At 41.0% G+C, this 12619-nt stretch overlaps 1 protein-coding gene across 1 annotated transcript in view; it reads left to right on the plus strand.

Moving 5' to 3' along the window:
* EFHC2 (EF-hand domain (C-terminal) containing 2) overlaps positions 1–12619 on the plus strand; it is a 386962-nt gene that overhangs the window by 344938 nt on the left and 29405 nt on the right. Inside the window, exon 13 of the mRNA XM_006902078.1 lies at positions 2300–2392. Coding sequence (XP_006902140.1) covers positions 2300–2392 — 93 coding nt within the window. The remainder of the gene's footprint in view (positions 1–2299; positions 2393–12619) is intronic.

The raw sequence follows: 12619 nt of genomic DNA on the forward strand, positions 1-12619 counted from the left end.
TTGACAGTTGTGTTCTTTGAGTGTTTGATATATGTCCTTCCACTCTCTTCTTGCCTGCATGGTTTCTGCTGAGAAATTGGCACTTCATCTTATCTGTTCTCCCTTATAGTTTACTCTTTGTTTCTCCCTTGCTGCTTTCAGGATTCTCTCCTTACTTTTGGTTCTGGCAAATTTAAGTATGATATGCCTTTTTTTTTTTTCTTTTCGGATCTAATCTATGTGGTGTTCGCAGAGCTTCCTGAATACATATTCTCTCATTCTTCATTATACCTGAGATGTTTTCCTCTAGTAATTCTTCCGCAACTTTTTCAGTGCCTTTACTTACTTACTTCTTCCTTTTCTGGGATTTCAATGATGTGCATGTTATTTCTCTTGATGGTGTCCCACATTATTCTTAGGTTTTCTTCCTTTTCCTTCTTTTTTGAGTCTTCTTTTTGCTCTAGCAGATCAGTGGTGACAATTTTGTCTTCAATTTCACTGATTCTGTGTTCCATCTCATCAACTCTGCTCATATGACCCTCGACCATGTTGACAGCCTTTGAAACATTGGACCTTATATTTTGAAAGTAGATTCTTGTTTTTACAGTGCTGCTAATGCCTCATTTGTTCTCTATGCAATGTTCTGCATTTTTTTGAGCTCCTCCTGATTTTTGCTTTTAGTATCCTGTAATTAATCAAGTTTTTCTTTCATCCATTGGATATTTTCAGTCACTCCTCTTTTAAATTCTGTGTCAGAAAGTTTCATCAGACTTTTTGGCTTCAGGAAATCCACTTATACTGTGTCACCCTTTGTGAGCAACATCTTGCTTTGCTCTTGTGTATTGTGTGGGATACTTTGCTTTCTTCGAGACATTGATATGTTCTTGATCTGAAGACAATGCTTTTGAGATCTGTTGGGCAGCTACTGAACTTGTGCATATCTCTGAACTTCTGACTTCAGAAAAATGTCAGTTCAGAGCCTACGAGGGCAATCTCTTGTTGGTAAGACAGGTCAAGGTGCTCCCGATTAAAGGTAAGTTGATTGCCCAGACATGTAGGCACTGGTGTGGAGCCAAATGGGGTGAGGCAGGCATAGGGTTGGGGTGATCGAAAGGGCAGGTCCAAAACTTGGGGGACCTTGCTCAAACCTCTGCTGTCTGAGTGTGCTCACGATTCTGGTCCCTACTCAAATTCCTGCTGTCCGTTTCCTACCCAATGGTTTTTTCAGTGTTCCCTGCCTGGTGGCACTTACAGAGGTGCCCTTACACAACAGGTCCTACTCCAGGCTAGACCTGGATCCAACAGAACCCGAAAAGTCAAGGTCAAATTCCCACCAGCCCACTAGCCTCTGGCTGGTCTGCAGAGTCCACAGAAGCCAGCCAGTGGCTGCCTCATTTCTGGCCAGTTGGTGTAGCCCAAGAGAGCTTGGCCAAATTCCCCACCAGTGGGCATGGCATTAGGTGCTCTCCCAGGTAATCAGCAATGCCCCAGTAAACCTAGTCAGGATCCCACCGGCCTTTCTCCTGCCAGATTAGTTCCATAGCAGCTCGGCTGATAGCTCTGGGTGATGGCTGGATCTACGGTGGTGCCCTGAGGTCACAGGGCTCTAGGGGGGGGGGAGGGGGGCTAAGGGGTGTGGTTGTGGAGCGGCAAGGGTGGGCGTGGGAAGGGGGAGAAAGCAAAGGATTGGGGGGAGCTCCCAGGAGCACAGTGCTTGGACACTCCCACCAGGAGGCAGCGTGCAGGGCTTGGGTGCTGCTGGGGGTTTATGCAGAGGCACCCTGCATGTTGGGGTCCCTACAGGCACAGGCTACAGAGGGGTCACACAGTGGCAGGTAGTCGTCACTCCTCTGGGGTCACATGGTCGGTGGTGTTCGCTCCTCTGGAATTCTGAGGTGGCTGGCAGACTGTTGCTCCTCTCGGGTCTCTTAGAAGCTGGGGCAGTCAGTTCCTCCTCTGGAGTCACAGGGTGGCAGGAAGTTGCTCTCTACTTGCTTCTGGTGGGTAGGTTTCACACTGGCTTGGCTGGTGTCTTTCGGCTGCGACTCAGCTGACCTGTGTGTGATTGAAATTCCAGCTTTCTGGCTGGCGCAGCATTCCGGCTGGCCAGGTGTTCTGGCTGGCGCAGTGTCCATCTGTATTTTTTGAAATGGAAAAGTTGATTAAATACAATATGATTGCTTTTTCTTTTATGTCAATTTTTATGCCGATTTCCTTGTGTATGTTTTAGGACATGTCTGTATTTTCATTCCTATAATATGTAATTGTTATTAGAGGGACATAAGATATACAAAAGCCTAACTTCTTTGCCTTAATGCAGGAAAAATGTACTACCCAGCAAAGACATTAGAAGGCTGTGCAAGTCCTCCAAGTTACCTGTGTCAGAAGATCTTCTAGCAGTTTTATTGGCCAGGTAAGCAAGAACTCCATTTTGAATAAAGCTTTTCCTGTATGTTTTTGGTTTGGGGACCAGTTTTGCTTTTGTATCTACCTTTAACTACCCTTGATTTACTGTGGCTTAGTTATAATATTACTGACGTGCCTCCACTGAAGTGTCACAAAAGGAAAAGTAGTGATTTTGACTGCTAGAGAATGGTCTATTATAAATTATTACTTTTTTTTTCTTGTTGTGTACTGTTGAGTTGTATCCGCCTGGCCGAGCATATGGTAGATTTGAACCATGTGCTTTCAGGATTGCAGCACAGTTTCTTGCCAGTAGACCACCAGAGCTCCCTGAATTATTAATTTATTTTGTAAACAAGCCTGTGGTGTTGAAGAAAGAAGTTCAAGCTGCTTTGAAAGAATTGGCAAAAAACCAAGGCACCGGTATTTGACCCATAGCAATTGACATATTTTGACAAGCAGACACTGCCCTGGACCTGCTCACCAAAGGTGCCAAGAAATCTGGAGGACAACCATCCTTCCAACTGATTGGAAGAGATTTATATTTGTTCCCACTCCAAAAAAAGTGACCCAACAGAGTGCAGAAATTATCAAACAATATCATTAATATCATATGCAAGCAAGATCCTGCTGAAAATTATCCAAAAATGACTGGAATAGCACATCAACAGAGAACTGCCAGATGTGCCAGCTGGGTTTAGAAGAGGCCACGGTACTAGGAATATTATAGCTAATGTTAGATCAGGAGAATAGCAGAAGAATATCTATCTGTGTTTCCTTGACTATGCAAAGGTATTTGACTATGTGGATCACAAGAAACTGTGACTAACTCTGAGAAAAATGGGAATCCGAGTGCACTCAATTTTGCTGATGTGAAACCTATACTTGGACCAGGAGCCAGTAGAGCAAGGAAATACTGCGTGGTTCAAAATCAGGAAAGGTGTATGCAAGGGATGCATCCTATCTCCATACCTTTACAATCAGTATGTGGAACAGATTTGGGAGGCTGGGCTCTATAAGGAGAAATGTGGCATCAAGATTGGAAGAAGACTCATCAACAATCTACATTATGCAAATGATACAGCCTTGCTTGCTGAAACTGAGGAGGATCTGAGGAATTTGCTACAGAAGGTCAAGGACTGAAACCTTCAATATGGATTGAAACTCAACTTCATGAAAATAAAGATTCTCACCACTGGGACAACTGGCAGCATTATGATAAATGGTGAAAAGAATGAGATAGTTAACAGCTTCAGTTTGCTTGACTTGATAATGAACACTCTTGGTACCAGCAGCCAGGAGGAAATCAAAAGACTAATTCCATTGAGAAAATTTGCTGTCAGGGATCTCTGCAGAGTACTAAAGAGCAACGATATAAATCTGGAGACTAAAGTGCACCTGATCCAGGTCATGATCTTTGCAATTACTTGCTATGCATCAGAAAGGTAGGGATGATAGAAGGAGAATTGATGGGTGCTGGAGAAGAGTACTGAATATATTGAATATATCATAAGAGAACAAACAGGTTTGCCTAAGACTGGGTGAAACCAGGCTGCTCCTTGGAGGCAAGGATTCTGAAGCTCTATCTAACATATTTTGGGCATGTTGCAAGGAGGGAGCAGTCCTTGGAGATGGACATCATGCTTAGGACGGTGGAAGAGCAATGCAAGAGAGAAAGACCCTGGATGAGATGGATTGACTCAGTGACTGGGGTAATGGAAATGGGTGTATCAGAAACGATGAGATTGGCTCAGGATAGAACAGAGTTTAGAGCTGTTGTACACTGGGTCACTATGAGTCACACGTGAATAAAGGACATTTACAACAACAACAATATACATATATATACAAATGTTGTTGTGTGCTGTTGAGTCACCTGAAACTCATAGCAACCCCTATGCACAATAGCTCTGAACCCTGTGCTTTCGTGAGCTAATCTTACAGTGTCTAACACACTTACACCCACTGCCCCAGTTACTGTGTCAATCCATCTCTTCCAGGGTCTTCCTCTCTTGCGCTGTCCCTCCATCCTTACGAGCATGATGGACTGGTTGCCCCTGGCAACATGCTTTATTGATGTCAGCCAAAACTTCAAAATCCTTGCCTCTAAGGAACAACTTGTTTTCATTCTCTCCAAGACAGATCTGTTTGTTCCCTTGGCAGTCCATGGTATGTTAAATACTCTTCTCCAGTACCATAATTCAAAGGAATTGATTGTTCTCTATCATCCTTAGTCATTGTCCAGCTTTCGGATGTGTAATGAGTGATTGCTTAGATCAGGTGCACCTTAGTCTGTAGGCTGACATCGTTGCTCTTTAACACTCTGGAGAAGTCCCTGATAGCAGAATTTTCTATAGTAATTTGTATTTTGATTTGCTGTTGCCAAGACTGTTGATTAGGGAACCTACCAAGCTCAAATTGTTAACAACTTCAATCTCTTCTCCATCTATCATGCTGTTGTCAATTTGCTGAGAATATTTGTCTTCTTGATGTTTGAGCTTCAAACCATCTTGTAGATTATAGTCATGAAGCAAGCACTTCAGGTTTTCCTAAGTTTCGGCAGAGTTGTGTCATGTGCATAACGCAGGTTGTTAATGAGTCTTCCTTGATGTCACATTTCACCTCATAAAGTCCTGCCTCTAGAATAATCTTTTCCACATATAGATTGAAAAGGTCCTGATTTTGAACCATGCAGTGTTTCTTTGCTCTGACAACTGCTGGTCCAAGCATAGGTTTTGCATGAACACAATCAGGTGTTCTAAGATACCTATCATTCTCAAGGTTAGACACAATTTGTTGTGATCCACAGTCAAATGTCTTTATCTAATAAATGCAACACATACAGTCTTCTGGTACTCTCTATTTTCAGTCAAGAAACATCTGACTTTAATATGATGTTACTAGTGCCACGGCCTCTTCAAAACCTAGTTTGTATTTTTGCTAGTTCTCAGTCTTTTTTTTTTATATAATCTTCAGCAAGATACTGCTTGCAAGTGACATTAGTGATAATTTCCACACTGTTGGATCACCTTAATTTTTAAAAAATAAATATAAATAAATATGGCTTTCTTCAAGTCATTTTGTCAGGTAGTGGTCCTCCAGATCTGCTGGCATGACCCAGTGAGCATGTCTGCATCTGTTTGTTGAAGTATGTCAATTCCTGGAGCCTTGTGTTCTGCCAATTCCTTTAGAGTAGCTTGAACTTCTTCCTTTAACACCATTGCTTCCTTTTTCTCCTTTTTGAAAAGTTCATACACATTATCTTTCACACTTTTCCTTCACTGACATTATGGTTCATACATTCTCATACATAGTGTTTTATAAAATTAATAATCATTGAATTTGTCCATCATTACCCCATCTTTTCAGGTCTCTGCCAGATCTTCCCCATTTCCTTTACCCTCTCCGTCCACCTACCAAATTGTGTGACCCTATACTTTCTACCCTACCTATCCTCACAGCTATGTTCTCACCCCTTCCCCCCTTGGACTTTCATACACGTTTTACTTGTTATCCTTCTATTTTTACAATAATGGCCTTATGCAGTATTTGTTCTTAAGAGACTGAGTTAGTTCACTCAGAATAATGCCCTCTAGTCTCTCTGAAGTTATGTAGTATTTTTCAAAATAGTTGCTCCTGAGTGATGTGTATTATTCCATTGTGTGAATGTAGTGCATTTTCTTAGTTAATTCATTTGTGGTTGGACATTTGGCAGTTTCCATGTTCTTACGATGCTGAATAATGCTGAATTGCTGTACAAATCTACATTTGTGTCTCAGTTCTAATGTCCTTGAGGTATATTCCTAGCAGTTACCTGGGTCATAAGGAATTTCTATGTTCTGCTCTTTGAGGAAATGCTAAACTACATTCCACAGTGATTGTACAATTTTACAACCCCACCAACAGTTTATGAAAGTACCAACCTCTCCACAGCCACTCCAACATTTATTGCTTGCTGTCTATATACGGTCAACTGATATTTGACAAGGAAACAAAACCTATCAAATGGGAAAATGGCATCCTCTTAAAAATGGTGTTGGAAAAACTGGATTACTCCCTCAGAAACCTGAAAGAGGATTCACATCTCACACCATCCACAAAAATCAACTCAAGATGGATCAGAGACCTGGTGGGAAAGCCCAAAACCATGAAGATCATAGGAGATAAAATGTAACCAAGCACAGAAGGCCTAGCATATGGTATAAAGAGGCTGACAAATACAGCCAGAAATGCACAACCAAGAGAGAATAAAATTGATTAATGAGCCCTTCCAAAGATTAAATCCCTGTTGCTGTTGTTATGTGCCGTCGAGTCACTTGCGACTCATATCGACCCTATCTATGTACAGCAGACCTAAACCCTGCTCTATCCTGTGCCAATTGCACTGCCTACACACACCCATCCCAGTTACCCCAGTCACTGAATCAATCCACCTCATAGAGGTTCTTCCCCTCCTGCGCTGTCCCCCCACCCTCCCAAGTATGATGTCCCTCTCCAAGGACCAGTCCCTCCTTACAACATGACCAAAGTATATCAGATGAAGCCCCAGAATCCTTGCCTCCAAGGCACAGCCCGGTTTAACCCTCTCAAGGATGAATCTGTTTTCTTCAAAGGCATCAATTCCCCTTCTATCCCCCCTAGTCATTGTCCAACTCTCTGATGCATAAGTGATTGCAAAGACCATGGCCTGTATCAGACACACCTTAGTCTCCAGAGTGACACCATTGCTCATCAGTACTCTGGAGAGGTCCCCAACAGCAGACTTTCCCATGGTAATACATCTTTTAATTTCCTGGCTACTGATGCCAAGAGTGTTGCCTGTGGAGCCAAGCAAACTAAAACTGTGAACAATCTCAATCTCTTCATCATCCATCCTGATGCTGCCAATTGGTCCAGTGGTGAGAATCTTTGTCTTCTTGATGTTGAGCCTCAATCCATATTGTAGGCTGCAGTCCTTGACCCTCTGCAGCAAGCGTTTCAGGTCCTCCTCAGTTTCTGCAAGCAGGGTTGTGCCATATGCATAATGCAGATTATTGATCGATCTTCCACAAATCCTGATGCCGCATTTCTCCTCATAAAGCCCAGCCTCCCGGATAATCTGTTCTGCATACAGGTTGAAAAGGCATGGAGACAGGGCACATCCCTGGCGTATGCCCTTCCCAATTTTGAACCAGTGTTTCCTTGCTCTGTTCTGAAGACTGCCTCTTGGTCCAAGTATAGGTTTTGCATTAGCACGATCAAGTGTTCTGGGATTCCCATTCTTCTCAGAGTCAGCCACAGTTTTTTATGATCCACACAGTCAAATGCCTTTGCATAGTTAATGAAACACAGATAGACATTCCTCTGGTATTCCCTGCTTTCAGCTAAGATCCACCTAACATCAGCTACAATATCCCTAGTACCACAACCCCTTAGTTGCCAGCCTAGACTTCTGGCAGTTCCAGTCGTTTTTGAATAATCTTCAGTAAAATCTTGCTTGCTTGTGAAATCAACGATATTGTTCTCTAGTTTCCACACTCTGTTGGGTCATCCTTCTTTGGAATGGGAAGAAATAGAATTTTTCCAATAAGAAAAAAAAACAACCAAAAATCCCAAACAAACCAAAACGGTATTGACTAGGGAAAAGCATTTGATAATATCATCTCATATAAGGATCTCATAATGAAAGTTTACTGATTACTACAGGATCTCCACAAGAGAAAGACTGACAACACAATTAGAAAATGGGAAAAAGACAGAAAATCTTTTAAAAAAATTTTTAAGCTGGTTTACTTACAAAGTCCATACACATTGTTTTTCACACTGTTTCTTTCCTCTTTCCTTTACCCATCCCCCCTTCTGCCCATTAAATTGTGTGACCTTATGCATCAGAAATCTGGACAATGACCAGGGATGATAGAAGGAGAGTTGATGCCTTTGAGCTGTGGTGCTGGAGAAGAGTATTGAATATACCGTGGACTTCTAGGAAAACAAACAAGTTCATCCTGGAGAGGGTGAAAGCAGGTTGCTCCTTGGAGGCAAGGATTCTGAAGCTCCATTTAACATGCTTTGGACATGTTGCAAGGCAGGATCAATCCTTGGAGAGGGACGCCATGTTTGGGAGGGTGGAGGGACAGCGCAGAAGAGAAAGACCCTCCATGAGATGGACTGATTTAGTCACTGGGGTAATAGGGATAGGCGTGTAGGAGACAATAAGATTGGCAAGAGATAGAGCAGGGTTTAGGGCTGTTGTATATAGGGTCGCTATGAGTCACAGGTGACTCGATGGCAAATAACAACATGATTAAGCACCCCCTCCCCTCCCTGGATCCTCATATGTGTCCTACAATAATGGTCTTATACAATATTTGTCTTTATAAAACTGAGTTAGTTCACTTAGCATAATGCTATCCAATCCATCCCAAGTTAGATATTAATTTACAAAAGCATTGTTCCCGTGTGCTGCATAGTATTCCATTGTATGAATGTACCATAATTTCTCAATCTATTCCACTGTGGTTGGGAATTTGGGCTGTTTTCATCTTCTTGCTATGGTAAAGAACACTGCTAGGCACATTAGTGTCTCCATTTGTACCTCAGTTCTCATTTTCTCAGGGTATATTCCAAGCAGTGGAATAGTTGGGTCATATGGATTTTCTATGTTCAGCTTTTTAAGTAAAAGACAAACTGCCTTCCAGAGTGGTTGTATCGTTTTACAATCCTACCCACAATGTATAAGAGTTTCTATCTTGCCACATCCTCTCCAACATTTGTTACTTGCTGCCCTGCTAAACTTTGCCACTATTACTGGGGTAAGATGGTATCTCATTTTGGTTTTGATTTGCGTATCTCTTATCACCAGTGATTTTGAGCATTTAACTCACAGTGAATCAACCTGGGAATAATTCCCAAACCATGAAGCTCATAAGAGACAAACTGGGAACAATCTTAGAAGGCTTAGTTGACAATATAAAGAGACTGCCAAGTACAGCCAGAAATGCACAGTTTGAAGAGAATAAAATTGATGACTGGAACCTTCTAAAGATTAAATCTCTGTGTTCATCAAATACTTTTTCCAAAAGGGTGAAAAGAAAACCTACTGACTGGGAACAAATATTGGGCAATACCATCTCAAAGAAGGGTCTCATAACAAAAGTTTGCAGAATAGTCCTGGGCCTGCAGAAGAAAAAGACTGATAATCCAATTACAAAATGGACAAAAGATATGGAAAGAGTTTTCACAGAGGAAGATATTCAGATGGCCAACAGACAGTAAAGGAATACTCAAAATCATTGGCAATAAGAGCATATGCAAATAAAAATCGCAATGAGATACCATCTTACCCCAGTAGTAGTGACAAAGTTTAGCAGGGCACCAAGTAATAAATGTTGGAGACGATATGGTGAGATAGAAACATTCAAAGTCTCTTTGACATCCGTTTTGGTTTTCTTAATAATTTATCTTTGATATGACCTTTTGCTCTCTTCATGGATGATATCTTTAATATCATCCCATAACTCATCTGGTCTTCAATGACCGGTGTTCAATGCTTCAAACCTATTCTTAAGATGATCTTGAAATTCAAGTGGAATTTGAATTTATTTTTAGTTCTTATGAACTTGTTTACATTTTCTTCTGCCTCATGTGGAACTTGCACGTGAGTAATTGATGGTCTGTCTCACAGACTGCCCCTGGTCTGGTTTTGAGTGCTGATGTTGAGCTTCTCCAGTGATTCCTTCCACAGATATGTTTTTGTTGTTGTTTAAGTGCTGTCAAGTTGACTATGAGTCATAGCAACCTCATGCCCAATAGCTCTGAACCCTGCTCTACCTTGAGCCAATTTTACTGTCTCTGACACACCTACCCTTGTTACCCTAGTTATTGTGTCAATTCATCTCATCCAGGGTCTTCCTCTCCTGCACTGTCCTTTGACCTTTCCAAGAATGATATTCTTTTTCAAAGACTAGTCCCTCCTGGCTACATGCCCAGAGTTTGTGAGACAGAGTCTCAAAATCCTTGCCTGCAAAGGGTTGCTTGGTTTCACCCTCTCCAGGACAGATTTGTTAGTTCTTTTGGCAGTCCATGGTATGTTCAATACTCTTTTTCAGCACCACAATTCAAAGACATCAGTGTTTCTTCTGTCATCCTTGTTCATTGTACAGCTCCCTGATGCACAGCAAGTAATTGTGAGGCCCATGGCCTGGATCATGCACATCTTAGTCACAGATTGTCCACAGATATAATAATTCTGATCCCTGTGCAGCATCAGGAGAGGTCCATGTGTAAAGTTGCCCTTTGTATTTTTGTAAAAAAGTATTTGTAATGAATAAATCATTGAAAATATATCCAGTTTCATTCCAACTTATTCCAACTACTATTCCTTCTTCATTGTTTCCAACTTTTGTATTCCAATCATCAATCATCACTAATGAATCTTGATTACATATCCTGATAAATTTGACTATTGGTCTGTGCTTGTTGTTGTTGTTAGCTGCCATGGAATTGAATATGACTCATAACAGCCCTATGAACAACAGATCTAAGCTCTATCCTATCCTGTCCCATCCTCATCATCTGTGACATACTTGAGCCTATTGTTGCTGTCACTGTATCAGCCCATCTCATGGAGGGACTTCCTCTCTTTCGCTGACTTTCCACCTTTATAGGAAATGGACTTTCTTATCAACATGCCTAAAATATTTGAGACAGTTTTAGCATACTTGACTCTAAGGAGCACCTTCTCCAAGACATATCTGTTTGTTCTTTTGACAGTCCATGGAATTTATAGTACTCTCCTCTGAAACTACAACTTAAAGGCATTGGTTTTTCTTCTGTCATCCTTATTCATTGTTCAGCTCTCAGATGCATATAAAATGATTTAAAAGACCATGGCCTGAGTCAGACACACTTCACTTTTCAAGCTGACATCATTGTTCCTCAGTGATTTAGAGATGTCTCTGACAGCAGACTTTCCCAATGCACTCCATTTCCTGTTACAAGTAATATGAAATTGTTGACTGTTTCAATCATATCTCTGCATATAATGGTGTTGTTTATTGGCCAAATGTTGATGATTTTGTCTTCTTGATATTGATTCATATTGAAGATTGTAGTCTTTGATCTTCTACAGCATGCATTTCAAGATCTGCTGACAAGAATGTGTCATCTGCATAATGCAGGCTGTTGATGAGTCTTCCTCAGATATTTGTCTACATTCTTCATTATAGAGTCCAGCTTCTCATGTTTATTATATTTATTTTTTCCTAACATTTTATTTGCTTTGGGAGAGCAACTTTGTGAGATGAGAACTCTTATTCTTCATGTCTTACACACAAAGAGACTGAGGTTTAGAGAAAACATTTTTATCAAAGTTACATAGTAAAGAAGAAGAACTATGACAGTCACACTTTGAGTTTTTCAAATATAAGTTCTCTGCTTGTAGTTAATTTAACATATTGTCTATGGATAGATGGTGTATTAGGATGTCCTGACAATCCTACCTAGCTATTACTTGTCTTAGTTATCTGGTACTACTGTAACAGAAATAACATGTGGATGGCTTTAATAAACTGAAATGTATTATGTTACAGTTTAGAATACTAGAAGTCTATATGCAGGTTGTCCCCACTAGGGAAGAGCTTTCTCTCTCTGAAAACCCTAGAGAAAGTTTTGATCTCTTTAAGTTTTTGCTTATGGGAAGTCTTCATATGGCTTGGCACATTTCTTTCCCTATATCTGCCTCCTAGTATGCTTGTTTAGTCTAGTATATATCCCAAAGAAAATTAATTTAAAATACACATTGTACTAATTATTCTTCATTAACATGAAAAAGGAAGTCTATTCCCAAACCCGTTTGCACTCTTCATGGATGATACCCTTGATATCCTCCCACAACTCATCTGCCTTTGCTCACTAGTGTTCAAGGCCTCAAACCTGTTCCTGAGATGGTTCTGAAATTCAGGTGGTATAGACTCAAGGTCATATTTTGGTTGCCTTGGATTTGATTTAATTTTCCTCAACTTCAGCTTGAACTTGGATATGAGTAGTTGGGGGTCTGTTCCACAGTCAGCTCCTGGCCTAGTTTTCACAGCTGATATTGAGCTTCTCCAGCGGTTCTTTCCACAGATAACACATTTTTAAAGAGGCATAAACGCAGGTTATATACCTGGATTTCACCTGATGGCATGCATAGGAATCAGATCGATTACATATGTGGAAAGAACTGCTGGAGAAGCTCAATATCAGCTGTGAAAACTAG

This window comes from Elephantulus edwardii, unplaced genomic scaffold (genome assembly GCF_000299155.1).
Source record: "Elephantulus edwardii isolate Elephantulus edwardi_28Jun2011 unplaced genomic scaffold, EleEdw1.0 scaffold00365, whole genome shotgun sequence".
Taxonomy (NCBI): domain Eukaryota; kingdom Metazoa; phylum Chordata; class Mammalia; order Macroscelidea; family Macroscelididae; genus Elephantulus; species Elephantulus edwardii.